We start from the raw sequence: 27,520 nt of genomic DNA on the forward strand, positions 1-27,520 counted from the left end.
CCGCAGTTAAGAACATCCTCAAGTATCTACGAAGAACGAGGGACAACATGCTCTTGTATGGGTCTAGGGATTTAATCCTTACTGGTCAGTTTTTACTCTTAATAGAGGAGCTATAGTGTGGCAGAGTACTAAGCAGGGGTGCATCGCTGACTCCACGATAGAGGCTGAGTACGTAGCGGCTTGTGAAGTTACTAAGAAGGTTGTCTGGCTCTGGAAGTTGTTCCAGATATGTCTAGACCCATCTCCCTCTATCGTCACGAAGATCGCCTTGGAGCACAATGTTGTTGACCCGTTTACAAAGGCTCTCACGGCTACAGTGTTTGAGGGTCACTTTCAAAGCATGGGTTTACAGGACCGCTTGCGGCTGGACTAAGGCAAGTGGGAGATTATATTATACTGGGTGTTAGTGCTATAGTTTATCGTTTTGTACTAGTTTTTGTACACCCCACTCGCTTTAGGACAAATGGAAAATTGTCGAGGATGATGCCCTAGGTCTCGTATCCTGTAGTTTATATACACATTTTGTACGAACGCTTATGATGTATAATATATGATATTTACTTCACTTTTGGACTTTGCACATTGGATGTTTTATTTACTTTACCACAGACCAATAAGCTAAAATCTCTGGTTGTCATTATGTAACTTAAACATATATGTGGTGACATATAAGTGGATCATGTCTTAAGTGAAACCCAAAATGATCTGTAGTATATGGATATAGGAGGGAAACCTTATCCTGGTAACGCTACGGATGCAACCCGCTTTGTGGAATAGTTACAAGGGTTGTGACTTGCTACAAATGATCTGATCCTGATCATTCATGTGCGGACGTGCGAGCGGGGGCATCCTATACAAAGAGTTTGTATAAGACCTGACCACGAAGTGTTAACGTCTCGTCATATAACCCCGTTCATGACAGAGACTTCACTTTACTAGGATGACCATAGGTAACATGATCTCAATCCTAAGTGAGTTAGGAACTTCTGCCATTAAGTACGGTCCTTTGATTTGCTTGGGTGCGAGTGGCCAAAGCGTCGACTCAAACCTACCACTTTGGGGATTCTTCTGATTTGGGAGCTGGGAACTCAGCTGCACAAGATGGAGTTCACTCCTTCTCGAAGTAGGGGTAAGTAGATAGATTGCTCCCTTAAGGGTTGATCCTGGACTTGAACGATGTGGCGCCACACATCTTCTCATGGCCCGAGAGGTGTTAACACATAGTAGGAGTATGTTATATTGTTCATTAGAGGGATTAGTGGTACTTAAGAAGTAAGATGTAACTACAGGGGGAAAACGGTAAATTGACCCAGCTGTACTTACGAGCATTTGTAAAGGTCATCGTACTGATGATTGGTTATATCCGATGGACATAGAAACATATCTGTGGTAAGAAGAGTTCTGTTGTCGGTGTTTAGTGGAATGTCTGGCAGTTAATGAATGTTGGATATCGTGGCTAAAGAGTTTAATCAGTTATTCACGTACCATTGGAGCTTCGAGCCATAGGTCCATAAGGTCCTTTGGTAGCTTGGATACAAGTTAAGAATTAATTTTTGGGTCAGTTTGAAATATTCAAATTGACAAGAGGGAGTTTGATTATATATGATATAATTGAACTAGTTAATTATATATGATATAATTGACTTTATGTATGAGATACATTAATTTGAAGAAAATTGAATATAAATATGACTTATACCTAGTGGAGGAAAAATACTATGGTTAATATATGATATTGAACCATAGGTTATGAATATAATGTGATTATATTTATTATTTATTAATTGTACAGTTATGGGATAATTGGCTGGCGTCTTTTCTATTTTCATAAGATGAATAATCATTTTGAGATGCTTAAATAGCTCACAGTGTGTTACAATTATAGAGAGTCATCGCTTAGTAAATCAGAGCCTATACGATAGTATTGTTTACTGAACGACCGCTTACACCCGTGCGCGCTACTTACTAGAAGATCGCTTATTTTTTACTAAACGATCATTTAGCGTCTGAACTTTACTAAACGATCGTATAGACGATCGCTTAGCTTTTCCTACATGATCGTATACTTCATCTAAATGATCAAGCATTTTTTATATACGATAGATGAGTCTTTCTCCCACTTGCTTGATCATTGTATACAATCTCTTTTCCTCCTCCCATCTACTAAATCCGAACAGAGCCCACTATTTGGATTCTCACTCCGAGAATACTGAGGGTTCCAAATGGTGGTGTCGTCCTTTTTCTTCATCTGTTTTTGTGGAGACTGTTCGTGGTAGACGATTGGGTCTTGCTGAACGATAGCTTGTCGTTCTAGCGAAAGCGAGATTTGCTGTGAAGAGAGTCTTCAACTAGTAAGTTTACTTCATCTCCTGTTTATTTATCTCTAAGTATGTCGGTAATTTAGTATTATGATGCATATATGTATGTTTGAATGTAAATGTGGTAATTCTGTCACAATGTTTTTGGAAAGATCCATTTCCGCTCAGAGGTACTCTTATATAAGAGTTTCTTCAATTACCACATCGTAATTTTTGTTTGTTTGTTTATATTTCAGTCAAATGTCGCTTCAAAAGATCACAATTTTGTATGGGGGTGTGTGGGACGATAACAAACGATATAACAACTTTAATATTGTTTGTTTGCATGTTTTGGTTGATTCCAATTTTTGACAATTCATAGAGGTTATTGTTAGAAAGTTACATATTCGAGGTAACTAAGTTATTACGGGTTTAACTATATATATCTCTGGATCAAGTCATTTGAATATGATTAGGACTTTGGAAGACAAGGATGTTTTATGGTGCCTTTCTATTATTTCTATTATTTAGAAGAAAAGATTGATGCCCTAAATCTTGAAGGGTCCTATAGTTTGTAAACATTATTGAACAAACTCATTATGTATTTAATAAAATATATGATATTTTATTCATTGTCTATAAAATATATGATATTTTCGTTTCATTAATCATAAACCACTAAATTAACATCCAAGGTTATCTTTGTAACTTAAACATGTATGTAGAGACAAACAGGTGAATCATGTTTAAATGATAACCTAAATAGTCTGTAGTAGATGGATAAGGTTGGGTACCTTATCCTGGTGACATTATGAGTATGACCCGCTTTGTAGGTATTACAATTGTTTTAAAGTGCTAAAATGATCTAATCCTAATCATTCATGTATAGACATGCGAGCGGGGATATTCTATACAAAGGAGTTTGTATAAGACCGGACCACGAAATGTTTAGTCTCATTATATAACGTCGTTCATAATAGAGACTTACATTTCACTAGGATGACCATATGTAACATAACCTGAATTCTGAGTGAGTTGTGACTCTTGCCTATGAGAGCAGTCCTTTGATTTGTATGGGTGAGAGTGGCCAGATCGCGGACTCAACAAACCTACCATTTTGGGGATTTGTCTGATTAGGGAGTTGGGAACACAACTACACAAGATGGAATTCACTCCTTCCCCGAGGCAGGGGTAAATACATAAATTGCTCCCTTAAGGGTTAATTATGAGTCTTGAACAATGTGACACCACACCCTCTCCTGGCCTGAGAGGGGTTTAGTCATAGTAGAACTATGATCCATTGTTCATTAAGGGATCAATTGTACTTAAGGAGTTAGATGTAACTATAAGGGCAAAACGATAATTTGGCCTAGTTGTACTTACGAGCAATTTGTGAAAGGTCATTGTACTGTTGATTGATTATATCCAATGGACACAGAAATATACCTGTAGTGCGAAGAGTATAGCTGTCAATTTTTAGTAGAGTGTCTGACAGTTAACGGATGGTGAATAATGTAATTAAAGAATTTAATTAATTATCCATGACCGTTGGAGCTTTAAGCTATAGGTCCATGATGTCTCCTTGGTAGCTCAATAGGATTTAGTTGAGAATTCGTTTTTGAATTAATTTGAATTGTTCAAATTAATAGACGGATTTAATTATATATGATATAATTAAGTTGTTTCAATTATATGTGATATAATTGTTATAATTATTTGATATATTATAACTTAATGGGAGAAAATAAATATTTGAATGAGATTCAAATATAATTTCTATGAATTGGATTCATAGTGTTAAATTTAATATAAATAAGATATATATTAAAAGCCATATAAAAGAGAGAAGAAACTATCGTTTATATTGTATATGATACAATATTAAAACTATAGGTTATATGTTATATTTGATATAACATATAATATATATAATATATATAATATATATATATATATATATATATATATATATATATATATATATAATATGATAAGTTAGTTATCATATTTATATTTATATTATTATTATTATTTTAAATAAGGAAGAGAGTTACAACTCCCTTCCCACTCTTTTCTCTCCACCCACGTAAGTGGGTGATGGTTAATTTTGGCAAGGAGATTAAAAAGAAAAATGTTTTATTCTTCTTGTAGCTGTTTTTTTTTTTTTTTTTTTTTTTTTTTTTTTTTTTTTACGATTGATAAAAGAAAAATTGTAGAAGTGTTCTGTGTACTTTTAGTCTTGTTTTTTAGAGTTCTCAATCTTTCCTCCTACATCTTAAGTTTTCCCTCTTAACCAAAATAGTCAGAGGGCACCACTTCTGGGTTCTCATCTTAATAATACCAAGGTTACGTTTGTGGTAGTGTCTAGTTCTGTTCTAGGTTTATCTTGAAAAAGGTCTTCAAGTTATTCGTGATTTTGTTCGAGGGAAAGACAAGAAGAAAGGTCTTCAAAGGTGAGGTTTCTTGAAACCTTTTTTCTTTTAAAGCATGTTGTAATTTAGAATTAAATGTATATCTTGTTGTTTATTTACTGTAAACTTTGTATTCAATAAAAATGGAATTTGGTTGATATGCTTCCGCTCAAGGTTCTCCCTGTATAGAGTTCCTTCACAACTATGACTAAACTCCTCTCGGGTTACGAAAGGGAGTGACACCACATTATTCAAGTCCCGAAATCAGCCCTTAAGGGAACAATTTTCCTACTTTCTTTAACTATAGAGAAGGAGTGAATTCCTTATTTTGTAGCTGCATTCTCAGCTCCCCAATTAGGCGTATTCCCAAAATGATAGGCATATTGAATCGACTAAACTGGCCACTTTCACCATGCAGATCAAAGGATCGCCTTTATAGGCAGGAGTTCACAACTCACTCAAGATTTAGGTCAAGTCATCTATGGCCATTCTGGTGAAATGTCTCTTCTATCAACGGTGTTATATAGTGAGACTAGTCATTTCCTGGTCTGGTCTTATACAAACTCTTTATATAGAACACCCCCGCTCACATGTCTCCACATGAATGTCTCTTTATCAACGGTGTTATATAGATCTTTTGAAGGGAAACTCGACATGAGGAGTTCCTTGAGCAGAAACGGATTGTCCAAATTCCATTGTGATTGAACACATACATTCACAGTCATACAAGAAGATTATGCTATCAAAGTAAATTACAACATGCTTTTAAAATAAAATATATAGTTCAAGGGATAATACCTTTGAAGAACACTTCTTCTTGTATCCCTTGAATGGTCACGAACTTCTCGATCCAACGGCAACAAGAACTTGAAGACATTTTTCGAGTGAATCATGAACCAAATGGAAGAGAACATTACCACTTGGATTCCTCAGTATGCTCAGGGAGAGAAACTAGGAGTGGTGGGCTCCGACTATTTTGGTTAAGAGGGTATTTGTGAGTTTGGAGGAAGAAGACGATCGAAGAAACACTATTGCATAGGAACTGCTTCAATCGTTTAGGCTATCGCATAGCAAAAGTCTTCCAATCGTGTAGACTATTTTATCACATAGACAAAGTGCCTATTGTATATGCTCTGTGTTTGTCATGTAGACTATCGCATAGTCTCTCCTTTACGATCTTTTAGTAATTCTTTTTCTTTTAGTCTTAGTTGTTAAATTGAAAAACTCTTTTTCATTTTATTCTAATTGCCATAAAATTTCCATAACCACCCACTAAGGTAGTTTTTAAGAAAAAAGGATTATTATTCAAAATAATAAATAATATAAATAAATATAATAACCAACTTATCATATTATATTTATAACCTATAGGTTTAATATTGCATCACATACAATATAAACTATAGTTTTTTTTTTTTTTTTTTTTATCTATTTTATGACATTTAATATAAATCATATTTATATAAAATTAACAACTATTTAAATCTCATTCAAATATTTATTCCTCCAATTAATGTATCAAATACATTATATCATATATAATTAAATTCTCTCTTATTAATTTGAATAATTCAAATAACCCAAAAAGTAATTCTCAACATAATCCTTTTGAGCTATCAAGGGGACTTTATGGACCTGTAGCTTGAAGCTCCAACAGTACGTGAATAATTAATTAAACTCTTTAATTATATTATCCACCATCCGTTAACTGTCGGGCAATCCACTAAAGACCGACAGTTGCACTCTTCGCACTACAAATATATTTCTGTGTTCATTAGATATAACCAAATTACCGTTTTGCCCCTGTAGTTACATTTAACTTCTTAAATACAACTGATTTCTCTAATGAACAATAAGTCATAGTCTCACTATGATTGAGTCTTCTTTGACCAAGAGAGGGTGTGGCCACTATGTTCAAGACCTAGAATCAGTCCTTAAGGGAGCAATTTATCTACTTACCCCTGCATCGGGGAAGAAGTGAATTCTGTCTTGTATAGTTGAGTTCCCAGCTCTCCAATCAGATGAATCTCCAAAATGGTAGGCTTATTGAGTTGACAATCTGACCATTCTCACCCATACAAATCAAAGGACCACCTTCACGAGTAGGAGTTCATAACTCACTCAGGATTCAAGTCATGTCACCTATGGTTATCCTAGTGAAATGTAAATCTCTATCAACAATGTTTATAAAGAGACTAATCATTTCATGGTCCGGTCTTATACAAACTCTTTATATAGGATACCCCGCTTGCATGTTTCCACATGAATGATCAGGATCAGATCATTTGTAGCACTTTACAACATTTGTAACACCTACAAAGCAGGCCGTATCCATAATGTCACTAGGATAAGATACCCAACCTTATCCATTTACTACAAACCATTTGGGTTATCATTTAAACAAGATCCACCTGTATGTCTTTACACACTTGTTTAAATTTACATAAACTAACCTCGAATCTTAGTTTATTAGATTGAGTATATGCTTATAAAATAACACTTATTTTATTAATAACAATATATTTATACAGAGTTTACAAACTACAAGATTACAAGAAGATTTAGGACCCAATCCTAACATCTTTGAGAGACATATATTTTCTATGTTAATTCCCTCAAAATTATGTTTTTTGTTTGCTTTTAATGTTCATATTAGAGGTAAAACAATCCCTGAAGCGATTAAAAGTCATTTCAAGAAAACTGGGATAAAAAGGATAAAAAATAATCAAGAAGTCAACAAAATTGAAGAGAGTTAGAGTAATTACCAAAATGCCATCAAACCCAGCTTCACGACCATCCCAGAAGCGTTGAGCAATGCTTGAAGACAGAAAACATCCATCTGCTACAAAACAGGGAAGCGTCGCAACGCTTTAGAATTCGACGAAACTGTCCGCGTGCACATGTGCGCGCCTTGCACAACTGGACGTCAGCGCAACGTCAAGACCGTAGTCCAACGCTTTTTGGCTTTCTTACGATTTAGCATTGTAATGCTAGCCTCAGCGTCGCAACGCTACACATGCAACTATAAAAGTTTTCTTTCATTTTTAATGAAAGAGAGGCAAAATTATTCATGGAGTCTGGAGTTTCTCTCTTCACCAGTTCAACTCCTTGATAACTTTGTCTCTAATTGGTTAGATTTTCATTTCTTTCTTTGGTTAGAAATAATGGATTTCTTCATAGATTTGTCTATAGATTTGTGAAGTAATCTCTTTAATCTTGTTTCTAGATTTCAAGAATTCTTGCAATCTTCTTGATTTTTCTGCTTTTCTTTGTAAATTGCATTTTGGAATTATGGATTCTTGAATCGGTTTTAAGTTCTAAAAACATGTTTAGGGTTTTTTGTCTTTCAAGCATGTTAAGCCAAGATTCTTAGTTTTGCTACGATCTTGATTGGATATGTTGCTAGAATGTATTCATGTATAGGAATGTTTAGCTAAGGTCTACCAAGTGGCAATGGTTAATTTTGTATTTGATGGCTATTCCTAGAATACATAAATTACTAGATTCAAGGACAAATTCAGTTAATTGAATATGGCTATCTTGACAATTAATTGACACAATCGTCGAACTTAATGCATATGTTTTCTATTCTATATGGACGCTATCGAACCCAATAGAACTAGAGGCATATAGGTTGATTAGGGTTAGACCTTTCCAACTTTAATCAATAGTTAGAATGCTTTCTTGATTAGATTCACTAGCTATCCACCTTTATAGCGGTTAGTCTAGAGTCAAGCGAGTAGTTATGTGCATAATTCGTTTGCATGACTAGTTTGTAGAAATTGATGATAGAGATAGCATTGAATGTCTAATTTGAACTAGAAATAAGATTGAACCACTTTTGTTTACAGTTGTCTTTTATCCTTTGATTTTCAAGTATGTTTCTTGCTTTATCAAAATCCCGTTTTTATTGCTTTTATAGTTGAACTTAGCTTAAGAAAAGATTAAACAAGCCTTCCCTGTGGATCGATCCCGTACTTGCCACTTATGCTACTTGTTAGTATAAGATGTAGGTTTCGGTGATTTATAAATATTTTTGTTTCAATGAGAGTTGAACTAATGACAACGATTTGAGCGTGAACAATCATACATGTACAATGTATTCGTGGATATACCTTTTTTGGTGCACACACAGCTTGGTTGACCTTTGTTCGGTTTTCCTTATCATCATTATCAGTCTCATCTGTACTTGAGTTGGCACAATCTTTTACCGAATTTGCTTATGATTGTTCAGGGCCATTAGATTCTTCCACCCCCACTGACCTCGCTGTTTGTATATTTTTTTTTGTTACTACTTAATATCCTTATTCTTTAATTAAATACATTGTAAATACCTCATTCAGTTTAGCAGTTAGTTTCAAGTCATCTTCCCTAATATTTCTCTCCCTTTTTTTGTATTTTTTTCATACTCTGTATTCAATGAATATAGTGTTAAAAAAAACGAATAGTGAAACAAGCACCCAAAATTTGGTGTAAACTTACCTTGTTCTTCTTTTATTTTTTGGGTATGGTATTTTCAGTTGTTTCCCCTTTCCTTTCCTTGTTAGAATTTTATTTTTGGCTTTCCTTTGGTGAGTCTAACTTCTTAAAGGATTCCCCCTTGTGCATTGTTCCGTTTGTCTCATATAGTATGCATGCAAAAGGTTAATAGGTTAGTTGTCCAAGTGGTACATTTACGGTGGTATACATACCTCACTTTCACTGTTCAATGTTATATTCTTTGTGGTTTTCATTTTTTCCCAGTTATGTCTACTGCCCGTAGTTTGTCACTTGATCTTGTTTTTTGTAGTTGAAGTCACATTCTTCATATCCTACAAGGTAGATTTGTCAAAGTTTATTATGTTGTGGTCAAAGAAAGTAAGTAGCATGTAATCAAAGGCAGAGTAAACAACTATTTCGAAATTTGCATTGTTTCAAATTATTTTAAAAAATAGTATATCTCAAACAGAACTATATATATGCCTATCGATTTCGAGGTAGCCATATGCTAATGTGTTAGGATTTCAAGAAAGCAGATGTTGAAAGTTTTGTCTATGGAAATATGTACCTGGTTTTTGGTTAATTTTTTTGGCAACTGCTTGTGTCAAAGATTTGGTCCACGAAGGAGGTGTTCCGAAGGAACGAATGAGCTAGTTTCGGTGACAAGGTAGGGAAATATGTACCTTCGATTGCGATATTGAGGTCTTTCGAAAATTTGAATGTTGGTGCTTCGATAATATGGAATTAAGTCTGTATATGGCAGTCTGAAAGATTGAAGTGTTGAAGATGGAAGATGAAACAGTGGTTTATTGAAGTGTTGTGTTGAAAGATGGAAGGGTTTCTCCTTGGGATATGTAAAGGTTGCGTGGGAAGATGTAATCCGTTTTGCAGGTATTAAATGCATTTACTTTTTTATTTGATTTGATTTTTGATTTGTGATATATCCTCTAATTATATCAATAGGATTGTTTATCCGATTACATCGTATATGAGATATTAGAGATTTTTTTATTCAAAAGATTTTGTTTTAAACACACCATAAATATAGGATTTCATAGGAGGGTATAGTTGTCACTTTTTAAAATACAAAATCGTACTCTTGGAAAATTTGGCCATTTTTACGAGTATAAAGTTTAACTATTTCTAAAAATGACAATTACTTTTTGGCCATATGTATAAAGAACCTCTTCTTTTTGTTGCCTCCCTCATTTTGGCTCAAGCCCAAGCTTCAGCTCTAGCATGGGCTTCTGTTCAAACTTGGTTCCTACCTTCTGCTTGAGATTGGGCTTTGGATTTTGCAGGCCTAGCTTCTTTCTGGTATGGGCTTCAGGTTAGATCTGGCCTCATGTGCTTTGGTTTGGACTTCCGTTGCGGCTTAAGCCTACCTTTTGTGTCCGCTTGAGCTTTGAATTACAACTCGGGCATGGGCCTGACTTCCCCCTTTGGTTTGGGCTGGGCTTTACACATCGGTTTGGGCTTCGGTTCGGGCTCGGACTCGTGAGTAAAATTTTGACCCCGGCGGTACAAAGTTGAGCTGCATATCTCTCATCTTTCTCGACGACGACGCTCTGCACAGCCATTGCTTGATTCATCCATGGAGGACGGCTCGAAATTGAGCATATACAAGGCCGTCAGAAACATAAAACGCAGAGATAACACTCTCTACAACGCTCTCAGATCAATTTACGAGGACTCTATTTTCGTCGGCGAGATCTCCCAGCTATGGCCGGAGCTTCCTCTTCTAGCAAATCTCCGTTGCGGCCTTTGGTATTCCCCCAAGTTTCACTCCAATTGCTATTTCAAGTCCACCGACGGCCACAACAACAATTGGTCTTTTAATACTTCCCGCCTCAATCTTCACGTCGCGCAATTGGCTGGTACATCTTCTATTCCCCCCCGTCTGTTTTTCTTCTATTTTCCTAGCAAATAAGCTACTGGAATCATGAAAAATAAAATTTCAGAAAGTAGAATTTTTTGTATTGGCTTATTAATCTTGCCAACTCTGAATTCTCAATTCATGCGTTCGGGGGATTGTTTGCATTTCAGAAGTGTTTATATGATTCGCTTCTTTGTTTGATGGGTAGGACAGAAGGGAGGTTGTATTATAGTTGATTCCACTCGAAGAGGAAAGCGCTTTCCTGATAGCATGTCCAAAACAATACCCATTTGGACTTGTGTTTTGAATCGGTCTATAATCAAACATTTAAACAAAATCCACGGCAGTTCATTGGAGGTAGGTGTGAGTATTGGCTTGGCTATTATGTTTTTTGCTTGTTATCATTTGGCTGTCTATTGTTTTGTGTAAGTCTAGGATCAAGAGTTCATGTCACAAAGCAAAAGGGATTTTCTTAAACCCCCTCACTCCCTCTCAGTCGGGTGTAAGTTGAAAGTAGAAAACCGATGAAATTGATTGAAACAATTCTGTTTGATGGTCAGCAAGTTGTTTGGATTTGAAAAAATTGGTTTCTATGTCAGTTTTTCCTTTTGTTTTTTTTCTTTAACTGATGAACCTAAACTGACCCTCTTACATCTCAACCTCAAAGGTGAGACTATAAATGGGAAAATTCTTAGATTTTCATTTTGCCACGTCGCTTGTAACAGGAGCCTTCCACTTCTGACACGCTTGCTGGAAATGGAAGGAAACCTGCCATTGATTGGGACTGTTCCTTGCATCTTCCCCTTTGGGTTTCTGAGACTGAGAAAGCTGCTATTGAGGAACGTCTTGATGAATGGATGAAACAGTTAGATGACTGTGGAGCTGATATTGCCACACTAGCATCAATCTTGAGAAAGCCATTGCGCCCCTTGTGGATTTCACAGAGATCAGTTATTTGGTTAAACGAAGTACCAGATCACGATTCCTGGGATTTCACCCCCATTATACTTGTTTCTGCTTCATTGTCTACCGGTGTGGTTCAACAAAGGACCACCACAGAGTTTAGCTGGAACTACATTTCCGGAGCAGGAGATGATGAAGAAAGTTGGGCAAGAGGCTTGTCTCCTAATCTATTTTGGAATCACGCACATGATCTTATGAGCTCTGGGCCTGATGTCTGTAATCAGAAAGTAGCTGAAATAGTTGAAAAAGACAGAGTATATCGAGCACTAAGGGGAAATGATGCACCTCAGATCAGTGTTAAATCTCAGAAGGTGGGAGGATCGTCAACTCAAGTCCTGCCTATAGAGCAAATGTTATCTTTAGATATTTCTGATGCTGAGCTAGACGCAAAATCTTCTGATGGAAATTGTGGATTATCTTGGCTTGGTTCAACTAGCCTTGCAGTAGGCTCATCTCAACATGGTATTTACCTCCAATTTCTCTTGTATTGAGGATAATACAGCAGATGATTATTGGTTTTAATATCCAGAAGAGTGCTTTTCACTCCATCAATATTGGAAAGGAAGGTTCAGAAGGAAAGAAAATACAAAACCTGTCTACTTGTTTTTCTACCAAAGAGGCTCTATTGTCTTAATAATTCAAGTACTTAACCATATATCAAGAAATAAAATGCAATATTCAACATTTGTAAAGTGAACAACAATGATTTTACACAAGAAAATACTTCCACCTTCACTTTCCAAATTTATTTTGGACATCACGTGTGAGTTGGTTGTCTTGTTTTTTCTGTGGACATATTATGAGTTTGGCAACAAATGTAGGAGTATGTTCTCTGCGATTCAATAATTGCATTATTGTTATCTCTTGGCATTATTCATCTGTTGATTACTTTTGGTTTTTGTTCATGCAGCCGTGACTGCATGCAATGTTGATTGTATTTTAAATTGTGATCAAGAGTCCTCTGTTTTCCTTCCAATTTCTGGTGCATATCTTCATCTACCTATGGTGGTGAGTATGGGGAAATAAGAGTGTAACCATTCTTAAGTTTGCAGCACCAATTCGACTTATTGTTAGCTTCTGCTTTTCAGATGTCAAAACTGGATCGTTTTTCCCTGTCAAGAAACCTTCCTTCTGCAGTAGATTTTGCGAAGTTGAATCTTAACCAAGGGAAAAGGCTTCTAGTTTGCTGTAGCAATGGTGAGAACACCCTTTATTGAACCTAACTACTATAAACTCACCTATTTGTGATGAAAATCAACTGAACAGGGTCGACAGATTCGTGGAAAATGTTAGTTCTCATCTGTTGAGTAGTTGGGCCAATTGTTCTTTGTAACTTTATTTAAGTTATTTATTTAATCAGTCATGTTTAATGGTTTATGAAGATGTCAAGCATGAGTTGATGCTATATTTCTGAAACATCTGCTAAGAGATCTCTATTGTTTACTTCCAGGAGAAGATATTAGCATATGTGTTTGCTTGGCAATACTGACGTCTTTATTTGACGACAAAGGTACCATGGATGAATTTTTTTTCTTCTAAACTTTCTTAAAGTACACCAATGCACACATTGTATGCTCTTTTCATCTATGCATCTGCCCTTCCCCTATTAGAAGGAGAGTTGTTATTTTATAATTTCCTTTTAGGGATCTAGATATTTTAAGACATGGGTGTTTTTCTTTGAAAAATGAGTATCTTCAGTAAAATTTGAATCAAAACATGAATGAAGTGAAGTCGAAGGAGGAGGTTTTGAATATCAACGTCAAACTTCCTTAATCTTCAGAGTAGATTTTGTGTTGAATTAATGTAGAAATGTTGTTTCTCACACTTGAGAAGAGGCAAAAAATTATGTTCGATTTCGAATTCAATTTAGGTCCCAGACCCTCTTCTCCAAGAGAGAAAAATAGAGCAATTATTTCCCTACTTGTACAATATTTTGAGTCTTATTTCCAATAGATTTTCATTTGCACTTTAATTTTTCAATTTCTTAGAAGAGAAGAATATGTTGCTTTCATGTATTTGATCATTAGTAACTATGTTAAACTACACCAGGAACTTTCGATTGCGGGAAATCTTTTAAGAACACACGCATTACGAAATTGGAAATGAGAAGGCGACTTGTGTACATCTGTAAATTTGCAACAAATGCAAGGCCTTCCAGAGGAAATTTGAGGCAGGTTTTCAATTTTCTTGGTGGAGGAAGAATTGATTAACTCCTCTGCTGTTAACAGAGAAGCTGCTTCAATTACAACTTTACAGGTTTTTCTTTCTACTTATTATTATTGTTTTTCTTTTACTATATTCTACCTTTTTATACTGTTGTGTTGATGAGGCCAAGATCCCCTGATATTGATTGTATGAACATCATGTTTAAAAATGTCAGACATTAAATTGATTTAGAATGATTAAATGCGTGTTCGGGCATGATTATAATGATTTTGTTTTGGTCTGTAACCCAATGTTTGTTTTGTCGTTCTTAATAAAAGTTGTGTTTTAATTTTAATTGAACATTAAAAAGCAAAAGAAGAGCAGTACAAAGGAGAACAAGATGCCTGAACCTAAACCTTATTGGAAAATGGACGTACATGTGATAATATAAAATATTTATTTTCCTCCATGTGTATAGTAAGTTAAACTTCTTGAATTTATCTTGGACGAACAGCTCTCTCATATGGCCCAACTTGTCGCATTATCTGATTATGTAATAAGATGGTCAGAATAATATACGATGCTATATATGTGTGTGTGTGGACACACACATATACACGTGTGTATGTATGTATATTTAGAGAGAGAGACCTGGAAGTAATCCCCGAGTCTACGACGTAAGATGACATATTCATTATTTATCCGTTCCACAGCAGCCTTAGCCCTATTTAATAAGATACATAGAGTTAGAGTTTTGCACACTTTTTTTCTCTTTTTTTTTGGGTGAATATGTAGTGAGTGAGAAGAGAGATTTAATTATCAAGAGTTGAAATATTGTTGGATAATATCTTTTTTTAGGTTTTTGAAATTCATGCAGTATAGGTAGCATCCGCACATAAAGAAGTTAATGGGTAGAAGTAGGCGGTTATAAGTTTTTAAATTTAAAAAATTGAAAACCAAATGGTTTTTATAGGGCATTTTGGTTTTAGTAGGTTTGGTTTTGCCATTTCACATGAAAGGTAAAATAAGGTCCAATTGAAGAAAAAACTGAATGGTAAAATGTGATATTTACCCGTCCACATCATCGTCTCTGCAAGCTTGAATTGCGAGATCTATTTCCCTGGTCACTTTGACGGCACCAATGCTACATAAATCACCAACAATGGAATTGTTAATGAAATAAAATCATAATTAAGAAACAAAAAGAAAAATCTATTTTTAACTGGATGTGTTACTATAAAGTGTTTTAAATCTAAAGGTTAAAATATAAGTCTAGTTTTTGAACTTTGTCCTCAAGATTTCTAAACTTTTAACTTTGTGTCTAGTATGTTTCTAAAATTTTAATTTTGTCTAATAAGTATTAAATTCAAAATTTTTAAAAATTAATTAAATTATTAAGTATTTGGAAAATTTTTTATTTTTTTAATTTTTTTTATTTTGTCCTCGATAGATTTATGAATTTTTATGAATATGAAAGTTCAACTAAATTTGTAATTTTGAAAATTTGAAGTTTAAATTTCAAAATCAGGGATTAAATTTGTAATTTAAATAACACTATGAAAAAAAAAAAACGACGGGAGTAAGAGAAAACCTGGCACTAGCCCCCTTGAACTTATGAAAGGGCCTTTCCAGTGTTCTGAGATTGCAGGAAGGTAGCTCTCTGTGAGAAGGAAACCGCATATTAGATTATTTTATTTTATTCTTTTCTTTTTTTTGGGACCGGAACAAAGTCGATAGTATTTTTAGGGTGGACCGAGGAGAAAAATAAACTGGCAATTTAGTTCATAATACATTAAAAAAAATTTCCTAGGTATGTGTTAGTCCCTATATTTTAAAAATTCTCGAACTTGTCTCTCATGCATTAAATTTATCAATTTATGGTCGTTTGGTTCATGAGAATAAGAGGTGGAAATAAGAGATGATATTCTATTATCATGTTTGATATAAATTTTTAATCTTAGGAATGAGAATATATTATTGCAAGGTATTTCATATTTCTATCATAACCACCCATGACCCAAATAGATGGGCTTTCTCTATTTTCAATGGTTTTTCTCTTTCTCTTACTTTTTCTCTTTTCATTTTATTTGTTTTTCTTCTTTGTTGATATTGATTAATTTATTTAATTTTTATAAATATGTTTAAATTAAATTTATGATTTACATATATAATTAATTTTATTAATAATGATGCTAATATAATAATTTATTCTATTATTATAAATTAATATGAAAAACCTCAATCTTTTAAATATATATATATATGAATAACTATAATTATATTTGCTTAAATTCCTTTTTATTGGTGATATATATTAACACCTGTCTCTTATACACATCTAGATGTGTATAAGAGACAGCCATAAATGATTTATTAAAATTATTAATTAATCTTTACAAAAATATTAATTAATTAACTAATAATAAAATAAGTTAATTTTTTTTCAATTAAACAATCTTTTACACTTGTAATTCTAGTTTTAATCTATAATCATATTTATTTTTTTAAAATTAAAAACATGGTTTGATGATTTAAAATCAATTAGTTTATATCAACTTATTTTGTATATATGTAAGGCTTATAATTGACATTAAACAAGTAGTTAATTAACTCTTCAATTAACAAAATTACAAAAAAAAAAAAAAAAAAAGATATTTAAATTAAATACGAATAATTTTTTTTAATGAAATTGAAATATAAATGAGCAATAAAAAATTTAATTGATAATAAATATACTGAATTAGATGATGAGTGGGTAAATTTAGTTAAGTTTTAATGACTTAAAATTGATTTAGTAACTTAATGTAACAAAATAAATTTACAAACGAAAATTAATTATTGAAATTAATTATTATTAATTTTATACTTTATAATTGCATTAAAAAGTATAACACATCCCCAAATATCCTATTTCATTCTCATACATAACAAAAAACAATTATCTTTAATTGCGAGACATCTTATTCTCAAATATCCTACCTTGATTCATTATTGTCGAACTCACACGATATTTACTACTACGAGTGAATTGACAAAAATTTAGGTAAGAAAAAGTTATTTAAAAGAAGAAAATGCATAAGTTGTTTCCATTTTTTATATCAGAATATTTTCTCATTTGATTTAAATATTACTTTAATTCCTATACTTTTGGTTTTAGTTCATTTCGGTCCCTATACTTTTAATTTTGTTTTATTTTGGTTATTGTACTTTTAAAAAGTGACTATTTTGGTCATTTTATTTTTATTTTCTTTTTCATTATTTGAAAGTTCAAGAACCAAAATGTACGTGAAACAATATGAACCAAATTTGAAAGAATATGGATCAAAATAAATATTTTAAAAGTATAGGGATCAAAATGAATATTTTAAAAGTATAGGGACCAAAATAAAATAAAACCAAAAGTACAAGAATCAAAATAGTATTTAAGCATTTAAATTTTCACAAACTCACGAAGTATTACGTCATGGAAATAAATTAAAAAAAAACATTAAAACAAAAAATAGGAACTAAATTGAAAAACACACACTAACATCTTGGACAATAAAACATGACCTCCTGAATTTTCATAATTAAAAAAAAAAAAGTTAAAGTTTTTATATTTAATTTAGTCCTTACAGTGCATTTTCTAAAGCAGCTATAGACTGGGTTGATTCCCTGAAGTAAACAGTGAGAAGCCTCTCCAGAAAATGTGGATCATCATCACCTAATTGCTCAACTTGGACAAATTGTTCACTCAAAATTCCCTACAAACAATATTCAATCAATTTTCAATTGTCTAATTTCTTCATCATTCAATCACGACTAAATTTGTTATTTAACTTATTTTCAATTCTTTCTCTTATTAATTATAAATGTTAACGTTGGTTTATGATAAACTTACCTAGCGTAATACACAGAATTCACCAAAACTTATCGGTAAAAAAAGGTCATCTAAGATGAAAACTTGAAATTTCAATCAATTTCTTACGAATCGTAAGGTGTGGAATTAGAATGTTTTCTCTATTAAATTACGTTTTTTTTCCTTTAACGTTCTACCTGTTCACAGAATTATTATATCATATGAATTTATCATTGTCTAAGGACTGAATTGAAAAAAATACCGAAAAGACCTAAAATATTTGGAGATCAAAATATATATTTAGCCATTTACCTTTATGTAGATAGAGTCCTCAACACAAGACCATTTGATAGCATTTTCCTTTTTTTTTTTTTTTTTTTCTTAACAAACAAAAAAAATGTTATTTCATCAAAACCTTCTTTTTTTTTTTTGTTTTTTTTTTAATCAGCACCTTTTCCTTTCAAATTTTAAATAAAAAAAATTATTTAACATCAAGATTTAAAAAAAAAAAAAAACAATCGTCATTTCCAAAATTTCTACACAATCACAAGAATGTTTTTCAAAATGAGGAATAAAAAACTAATTTCTCGAAAATCAGAAACACAAAATACGAATAAGAATGACAATATATAGGGTATCATAAGACGAGATGTATAAAAATCATAGACAATATTCATGCAAAAAAATAATAGAAAAATCATTAAAAGGAAAAAAAAAAACACAAATGGTAATTCAAAGATCATTAAAAAGAAATTAAAAAAGATAGAGAATCAAAGAAAAAACTAACATCATTGAAGAATGATTGTCTCATGGCAGCAATCTCTTGACGAAGGCCAAAATTATTCTCCATGGCTTACAATGATAAAATGGCAATGCTCGACTGAAAATCCCATACCAAGGAGACACTATATATAACCCAAGAAATTAAATCATCTCCATTTTTTTTAAACAGAAAGTTACAATATTTTATTATACTATTTTGGTTCATAGTATTTTCAATGTATTTTAAATTTAGTCTCTCAAAATTATTTTTTATTGAAATTTGTTAAATAACAACGATAATTTTATGCAAAGAAATAATTATGTGAATTTATTTTTAAAATTTATAGTGAAAGACTAATAAACTAGTCCATGGCTAAATTTAAGATTTAATTGAAAGTGCCTAAATTGAAATTAAATAACTAAAAGTATATTGATCAAAATGTTATTTTAATTTTATAAAATAAGAGGGAAAAAAGATGGTTAGAGTGCCATTTTGGTCTCTATACTTTCAATTGTCTAATTTTAAATCATGTAATTTGAATAAATCTTAACTTTGGTTCCTCAAAATTAATTTTACCAAAATTGGTTAAATAATAACAATAATTTTAATGTAAAGAAATATAATATCTTTCCCAAATTCACAATAAAAATGTTAGTAGATAACAATTTTTTAAAAATCAATAATAAATTTAAGATGTATTGAAAATCTATGGACTAAAATTGAACAAGTGAGAGTATAGAAACTAAAATTAAACAAATTTTATAGGATAAGGATTGAAATGGTATTTTAACAACAATAATAATAAGAGCAGTAATTATGAGAAGAGTGACATGTTGCAGGCATGCAATTCCAGAAATGAAAATGAATAAGAATTTATTGAGAAATTCTATCAAATATTTCCTTGAGAATAAATTATGAGCAGAAAAAATCAGAGGTTTTCATATTTCCAGATCTTGTAATAAATGAACCCAGATTTCATTATTTTTCAGTTTCATTTATAAATAAGCCATGTTGCATTGACAATTTGAGAATCTATAAATTTATAGCAACTTATTTAATATAAGTTGATTTTCTTTGAATCGATTATTTTTGTGCCACTGCTACTACTTTTGCTACCATTGGATTATATATATGGTACGTTTGAAACTAAGGTCGTATCGAAGTTATCGAAAATTTTAAATTATATTAGAACGTTATGACATATATGGTAGATAATCTGGATTCTTCGAAATTTGTTTTTAGATGATGTGATTCAAATAATGAAATTTTTGAAAAATAGCATTTTATATTTTTAGGTCATGTTTGGTAATTATTTCGATTTTTGTTCTTGATTTTTTAAATGAAGTTTATTTTCTCTCAATTTTTTTACCATATTTTGATCTTTCTTATGTACAAGAGTTGAATTCTTAGCCAAATTGCAAACACAAAAACAAATTGTTAAAATCTACGGCCTCATTTGGTAATTATTTGGGTCTCGTTTGGTAATTATTTTATTTTATTTTTTAAAATTAAACCTATGAACACTACTCCCACCTCCAAATTTCTTCCTTGCCATCTACTTTCCACGAATGGTTTTAAAAAATTAAGCAAAAATTTGAGAACTAAAAAAAATAGCTTTCAAAAGTTATTTTTATTTTTAGAATTTGGCTAAGAATCTAACTATTGTACTCAACAAAGATGTAAATCATAGTAAGAAATGTGAATGATGTAAGCTTAATTTTCAAAAACAAAAAACAAAGTGGTTATCAAACGAGGTCTTAATTTTTTGTTTTTTGGTTTTGAAAATTAAGCCTATAGACATTACTTTCACCTCTAAATTTCTTCCTTTATCATCTACTTTTTACTAACAGTTTAAAAAATCAAGCCAAATTTTGAAAAACTAGAAAAAAAAAAGATTTTAAATTAGATTTTTGTTTTTGGAATTTGGCTAAGAACTCAACCATTAACTTAAGAAAAATGTAAATCCTGGTAAGAAATGAGAAGAAAATAGGCTTAGTTTTCAAAAACAAAAAAATAAAAAACGAAAATAGTTACCAAATGAGACATAAATGGTTACCAAACGAGGCCTTGGTATATCCATATTTTGAATTTTAAAATTTAAAAGGCAAATTCATATTAGAAACAGAAAAAAACAAAATGAGCACGGCTCAAATGATCTACTAGAGTGTTATTAAACATAAAACCTATGGTTAAAATCTCTCTAATCTTATTGTAGTCGAAAATATAAAAACATTTAAGAATATAGTATTTCAAATCATAAACTCGTTTCGTATCTTTAAATTATGTATTATGTAAAATATTATAAATTATATGACACTAAACAATAATATTAACCTAAGACATCCTCATATAAATTAATAATAGTTTTATATTGAACTTAATATTCATTTAGTAACTATAATTAGTTTTATGGTTTATAAATATATAATCAAACATATTTAAAATAATTGTTTAAATTATAATTTGATTATCTAAATATTCTACCAAACAAAAGCTTGTAAACATAAAATACCACTTCGTTTTAATTGAATTAATTGTTTTCAAATTTATGCTTTCAGATTTCTTACCAAACAGACTAGTCTTTGAACTTTGAAGTTAGAGATAACAACACATAAGGCTTTAATAAATGTCCTAAATTTCATTTTTGTCCCACATTACTATTATTTTAAAAAATGTCCAAATAGCTTCTTAATTACACAAAAATTAAGGTCCAATTACCTTTTTATTCTCACCCTATAATTAATTATATATATTTAAAAAAAAAACTCAAAAGTTCGCTTGATTCATGTGTAAGATTTATTTCAACCAATTTTTTTTCCAAATTCCCACTCATTCTCTTTCCACCCCTCTTCTCTCTTGTTGGGATTGGTGTCCTAATTCTTCCGGTGATCTCGTAGTTTGTAAACATTTTGTACACATTGTTATTAATAAAATAAATGTTATTTTATTTGCATTTACTCATATCCAATAAACTAAGATCTGTGGTTATTTCATGTAACTTAAGCATGTATGTGAGACATACAAGTGGATCATGCCTTAGTAATAACCTCAATGGTCTGTAGTATAAGGATAAAAGAGAGACACCTTGTCCTTGTGACACTATGGATACGATCTGTTTTGTAGATATTTATAAGTGTTGTAAAGTGCTACAAATGGTCTTATCTTGACCATTCATGTGGAGACATGCGAGTCAGGGTATTCTATACAAAGAATTTGTATAAGACCGGACCACGAGATGATTAGTCTCTTTATATAACCCCGTTGATAATTGAGACTTACATTTCACTAAAATGGCCATAGGTGACATAACCTTAATCCTGAGTGTTTTGGGAACTCCTGCCTATGAGGGCGGTCCTTTGATTAGTATGGGTGAGAGTAACTAGATTGTCAACTTAACAAGCCTACCTTTTTGAGGATTTGTCTGATTAGGGAGATGGGAACTCAGTTACACAAGACGGAATTCACTTCTTCCCAAAAGCAGAGGTAAGTAGATAAATTTCTCCCTTAAGGGCTGATTACGGGTCTTGAACATAGTGACTACACCCTCTCTTTAGAAGAGAGGACTCAGTCATAGTAGGACTATGACTTATTGTTCATTAGAGAAATCAGTGATACTTAAAGAGTTAGATGTAACTACAGGGAAAAAATGGTAAATTGGCCCAGCTGTACTTACGAGTGATTTATGAAGGGTCATTGCACTATTAATTAGTTATATGGACACATAAATATATCTGTAGTGAGAAGAGTGCAGTTGTCGGTCTTTAGTGGAATGTCCGATAGTTAACGGATGATGGATCTCGTGATTAAAGAGTTTAGTCAGTTACTCACGTACCGTTGGAGCTTCAAGCTACAAATCTATAAGGTCCTGTTGGTAGCTCAATGGGTTCAATTTGAGAATAAGATTTTGGGGTTCATTTGAAGTGTTCAAATTAACAAGAGAAAATTTAATTATATGTGATATAATTGGTGTAATGTATGAGATACAATGGAGGAATTAATATAAATATGATTTATATTAAGTACCATAAAATAGAAATAGAATTATGATTTATATGTTTCATGAGATGAAACATTAAAACTATAGGTTATAAATATAATATGATAAGTTGGTTATCATATTTATTTATAATATATTAATTATATGATAATTATTTCTTTTTCTTTAATAACCGATTGAGTGGAGGTTATTGGAAGTTTATGGTAGCCGTGAGATAAAAAGGAAAATGGTTTTCCAAATTTAGGAGTTACTTCATTCGAAAAGTGCTCACGGAAAAAGACTATCAAGTAAAAGAGTTTTACTAAGTGATAGCTTTTGAGAGACTACATGATCATTGAGAGTTGACTATACGATAGTTGCTACACGATCGAGTAGCAAAGTCTATGCGACAGGCTTTCATTTGCTGAATGATCGAGTACATCGTCTATACAATAGACAACTTAATATCTCTCACTTACTCGATCGTCTACTCAATTGCATACCTCCTGATTCCTCAAACCAAGATCATACAGAGCCTACAACTCCTAGATTCTCATACCGAGAATACCAAGGTAACACTTGTGGTGGTGTCTTTACTCAGTTCGTGAATCGAGTTGGACTCGATTGGGTTCGAGGAGTATTTAGACGATTGTTGTGTTCGTGGTCGTGTTGTTTTGGTCGTTGCATTCGAGTGTTGTTGTTGGACACATTGGAGACTGTTCGAGGGATTCTTGAAGAATGGTTTTTCAAAGGTATGCATACTCTATCCCTTGAATCTCCTATAGCATGCTGTAATTTCTGTATATGCATAACTTGTTAGTTTTCGATTAGGCTGTAATTGATTTTATTCAATCTGAATCGAATTTGGAACGATCCACTTCCACTGCTCATGGAGATATGTGTTTGTGATTTCCTTCAATTGGTATTAGAGCCAGGTTGTTCTGGTATTCCAAATACAATTGCTGTATTGAACTTCATTTAAGTCGTAGTGGGTTTTAAGCTTCTTCTACAATACGTTTAAGCGTTAAATGTGTTTGTGGATGTGTTGATGGATGTTTACGAGATGGTTGCCTCTGTTTAAAGCTTTCTTTAAGATTATCAAGTGTTAATTTGTAAAGGCCCCTACGTTTTTTGGTATAATTAACAAGCAATCGAGTCTGTATTCAAAGTACTTGAAGGTTTTTTAGTAATTTGTGATGAAGTTTCAAAGCATGAAGATGCAGTTCTCTTCGAGGAAGAAGACCAAAGGTTAATCGCATCGTATAGCCCAAGCTAAACAATCGTTGAGATTTGGTTAAATAATCGTGTAAAAAAGTTCTGCCCCAATCGTGTAGTATTTACTAAACGATCGTATAGCTAATGTTAAACGATTGAGTAAAGTATTTACTTTATCGTGTAGTGTTGGTTGCTCAATTGTGTGGAGGCTTGAGGTAAGCGATCGTTTAGCTAATGCTAAACGATTGGGTAAAGTGTTTACTCTATCGTGTAGTGTTGGTTGCTCGATCGCATGGATGCTTGAGGTAAATGATTGTATAGAGTATTTGATGCTCATCGCTTAGAAGATGTGGGCACTAAATGATCTTGTAGTTCAGCATGCTTTATCGCATAGTCACTAACTACATGATCACCCAGTATACGATACCTTACGCTTGCTCAGCGATTATTTATACGATTATGCTTCACCGCATCGTTGTTGTCTAGTTGATTGTTTAAGGCTTGCGTTGCATAATGCGCGCTGCACGATCGCGTGGCCTTCATGCTTCATCGCATAGTTAAAGGTACACGATTGTTTCTAAACTATCGTTTATGCTCTTACATCATTGCTAGACGATCACAAGGAGTTGTTACACCATTAAGAAGACACGATCTTCGTTCGGATGGTTTAAGACCCAGTTCACCTATTTGAATCAGTAAACTCATTGCTCTTTGTAATAGTTGTCTTTGTTTTTTAGGATTTGAGGCTAATTATCCTGATTCATCAACTTTTATTTAATGTACATGAGATGTATGTTGTTTATATGCCATAGTGTATGACATATAGATTTAAACCCACTTTAGGTTATGCATCATATATTATAAGAGTTATAATATAATTATTGGCATGATGAAATTACAAGAAAGCATGCTTATGCATCATGAAATATAAGAGTTATATTTATGCATGCATTAAGCATATTCATGCATCATCTTTATATCATAAGATTTATGGTATAAAGATATGTGAGAGCATACATGCTTGTTTCATTGCTTTGTTATATAAGTGTTATATACCAGTAGTAATGAATGAACAATGCATGGAGCATGACACTTAGGCTTATTTATAAAAGTTATGAATGCCTTGTATGTGTTGCTTCGCGTTGTGGATGGTTTTAGTTGTTTCCTGTTATAAGTGTTATAATGGAAAAATAGAACTAAAATCAATAAGAAAGAGTTGCATGGGAACTTAGGTGAACTCATGTTTTAAAAGGGAATTGGATTGAGATAGACCTAAGTTCATGGTTCTAATGAGATTAGATACTTAAGTTTAATCTTTTGAATCGGTTTAATAGGATTAAATTAATTTCCATAAAAGATTAAATTTATTAAATCTATCTATAAGGGACCTTTTGTCTAAGGCAGGTTCTGTCTAAGCTGGGGTATTTAAGTTGATGGAAACGGAACACCCTACCTTGGAACCTACCTGGAAAGGTGAATTAGATAGATTTGTTGCACGCATGTAACAGTTGATCAAAGACTTCATTAAAGAGTTTAATGAATGATGATCAAAAGTTGTTCAACTTTCCAAAGTAAGAGTTACTTTTGAGCAAACCTAAAAAGTCACTTAGTTAAAATATTTAGCTGTGTTTTTTCTAAGTAAACTAAACCCTAGGTTATAAAATACTTAGTGGGAGGAAAAGATGTATATGATATGTCAATTCCATTCATGTTTCTCCCTTAATGTTCACATCATGAGATTCATGCTTGGCCTCATGGTGCCCTGGAAGCATTCCCCTTCGGATGGTATTTGCATGAGTCAATATCAAGGTGGACGAAGAGAGTATTTATAGTAAGTGGGTAAAGGATGTGTGTCAACATGTCCTGCGGTCTCCTTCATTGGTTTGCATTGTGAGATCTTCTTGCACAGCCTCATGGCGCCCTGGGAGCGTCCCCCTTCGGATGGTTTTGTGTGATTGGTCACTATCAAAGTGAACTCCAGAAATAGATAAGGTCACTTTAGTTTTTGCCCCAATCGAATTTTTTCCCTTTGGATTGGCTGCTTGGGGTGAAACTCTAGGATCTAAAATGAATGGTCACACTTACGGAAAATCGTTAAGCAAGTTAATGATTTCTTGACTAAATCAATGATGGCTAGTCGTTATAGGAACAAGAGTTGTTCTGGTATTAATGACTGGTTGAGAGTGTCTCAATTCAGAGGAGGGATAAATTGACTACCCTTCAGTGGTTTTTGTCCTAAACCACTGAAGCGTCATTGTGAAACTGGATGTCACACGAGGTTCATTTAAGTTTTGCTAAACATATTGGATGTTGTTTTCCAAGAGTATTTGCTAAAATCTAATGTAGATCAATGTGTTTCTTTTTCAGCAACATGTATGATTTTCCGTTAGTTGACTCTTTTACTTTGACTGATTATATACAGTGGAAAGAGTCCCTTAAAACATATTGTGTAGTAAATGACCTCGAATTTGTCAAGGTTGAGGAGTGTCCTCAAGTCCCGACTCTTGATGCACCACGAAATGTTCGTAATGTATATGAGGTGTGGATGAAGGCTAACTCGTTGGCCCAACTTCACATTTTGGCTAGTATATCTGATGCATTAGCAAAAAGGGTTGAGAACATGGTCATTGCACGTAAGATCATGGACTCGTTGCAAGAACTGTTTGAACGTCAGTTCTTATTTTTTGAGCACAAAGGGATGGATGAAAAAGAAACCATTAATGTCAGTTCCCAAAATAACCTTCAGTCTTTCTTGAATGTCAAGGGACTAAAAGAGAAAGCAATTGTTGCTGATTCTGAAGAAGTTCATCGACGAGATTTATTCTCTGTAATGGAACTTGGAGCTTATTTAGGTTTTAATACTGATCCCACTACTCTCCAGAAAAGAAAGAAGTCTAAAGACAGTAAATGTGATTTATTAGTCTTGGAGACGTGTTTGGTAGAGAATGATGATTCTGCCTGGATACTTGATTCAGGTTCTACTAATCATGTTAGTTCTTCTTATCAAGAATTCAGTTCCTGAAAAACGTTAGAAGATGAAGAGTTGACTCTTTGAGTCGATACTAATGAGGTTGTTTCAGCTATTGTTGTAGGCAGGCTGAAGTTATTTTTGGACAAGAAATGTTATCTGTTACTGGATAATGTTTTTGTAGTTCCTCATATCAAGAGGAACTTAATTTTGGTTTCTTGTATGATTGAACAGGGTTATACCGTCTCATTTTCTAAGAATAAAGTATTTATTTTCAAAAATGGTATGGATTGGTTTTGGTTCACTAGTATGTGAAACATGCCTTGAAGGCAAGATGACCAAATGACCTTTTACTGGAAAAGGTTATAGAGCCAAGGAAATCTTGAAGCTTATACATTCAAACCTCTGTGGTCCGATGTGTGTTAGAACTCGAGGTGGGTATGAATATTTCATCTATTTTATAGATGATTATTCAAGATATGGGTATTTCTACCTAATGCAACGTAAGTCTGAAGCTCTTGACAAGTTCAAGGAGTATAAGGCTGAAGTTGAAAACTTGTTAGATAAGAAGATAAAAACACTATGATCT

At 32.7% G+C, this 27,520-nt stretch overlaps 2 protein-coding genes across 3 annotated transcripts; one reads left to right on the forward strand and one right to left on the reverse strand.

Annotated features, from left to right (window-relative positions):
• Positions 1-10,668: 10,668 nt before the first annotated feature.
• On the forward strand, positions 10,669-14,447 carry LOC120079332 (uncharacterized protein C3F10.06c). 2 transcript variants are annotated; one of them, XM_039033492.1, is made up of 7 exons: positions 10,669-11,064; positions 11,272-11,420; positions 11,789-12,488; positions 12,937-13,034; positions 13,115-13,223; positions 13,477-13,536; positions 14,076-14,447. In XM_039033492.1, the coding sequence occupies exons 1-7, from the start codon at positions 10,782-10,784 to the stop codon at positions 14,234-14,236; spliced, it is 1,560 nt and encodes a 519-aa protein (XP_038889420.1). In that variant the 5' UTR covers positions 10,669-10,781; the 3' UTR covers positions 14,237-14,447. The 2 variants fall into 2 exon arrangements, with proteins under 2 accessions (XP_038889420.1, XP_038889421.1); XM_039033493.1 differs by having other exon boundaries at positions 10,923-11,064; positions 11,277-11,420.
• Positions 14,448-14,626: 179 nt separating this feature from the next.
• LOC120079275 (pseudo histidine-containing phosphotransfer protein 2-like) lies at positions 14,627-18,859 on the reverse strand. The gene is made up of 6 exons (XM_039033431.1): positions 18,797-18,859; positions 17,787-17,914; positions 15,763-15,831; positions 15,244-15,315; positions 14,823-14,895; positions 14,627-14,716 (listed from the first exon to the last, which is right to left on the reverse strand). Exons 1-6 carry the CDS (start codon positions 18,857-18,859, stop codon positions 14,669-14,671), a joined length of 453 nt encoding a protein of 150 aa, XP_038889359.1. The 3' UTR covers positions 14,627-14,668.
• Positions 18,860-27,520: the final 8,661 nt, after the last annotated feature.

Source organism: Benincasa hispida, chromosome 6 (assembly GCF_009727055.1).
Source record: "Benincasa hispida cultivar B227 chromosome 6, ASM972705v1, whole genome shotgun sequence".
NCBI classification, from domain to species: domain Eukaryota; kingdom Viridiplantae; phylum Streptophyta; class Magnoliopsida; order Cucurbitales; family Cucurbitaceae; genus Benincasa; species Benincasa hispida.

Bases quoted from the DNA above. Each gene is read 5' to 3' on its own strand.
- LOC120079275 (XM_039033431.1), bottom strand. From the start codon at position 18,859: ATGGAGAATAATTTTGGCCTTCGTCAAGAGATTGCTGCCATGAGACAA. The intron at 17,915-18,796 runs GTTAGTTTTTTC...TATTGTTTGTAG, and splicing joins GACAATCATTCTTCAATGAT to GGAATTTTGAGTGAACAATT. The intron at 14,717-14,822 runs GTCTCTCTCTCT...TTACATAATCAG, and splicing joins GACTCGGGGATTACTTCCAG to ATAATGCGACAAGTTGGGCC.
- LOC120079332 (XM_039033492.1), top strand. From the start codon at position 10,782: ATGGAGGACGGCTCGAAATTGAGCATATACAAGGCCGTCAGAAACATA. The intron at 11,065-11,271 runs GTACATCTTCTA...TTTGATGGGTAG, and splicing joins TCACGTCGCGCAATTGGCTG to GACAGAAGGGAGGTTGTATT. The intron at 13,224-13,476 runs GTGAGAACACCC...GTTTACTTCCAG, and splicing joins TCTAGTTTGCTGTAGCAATG to GAGAAGATATTAGCATATGT.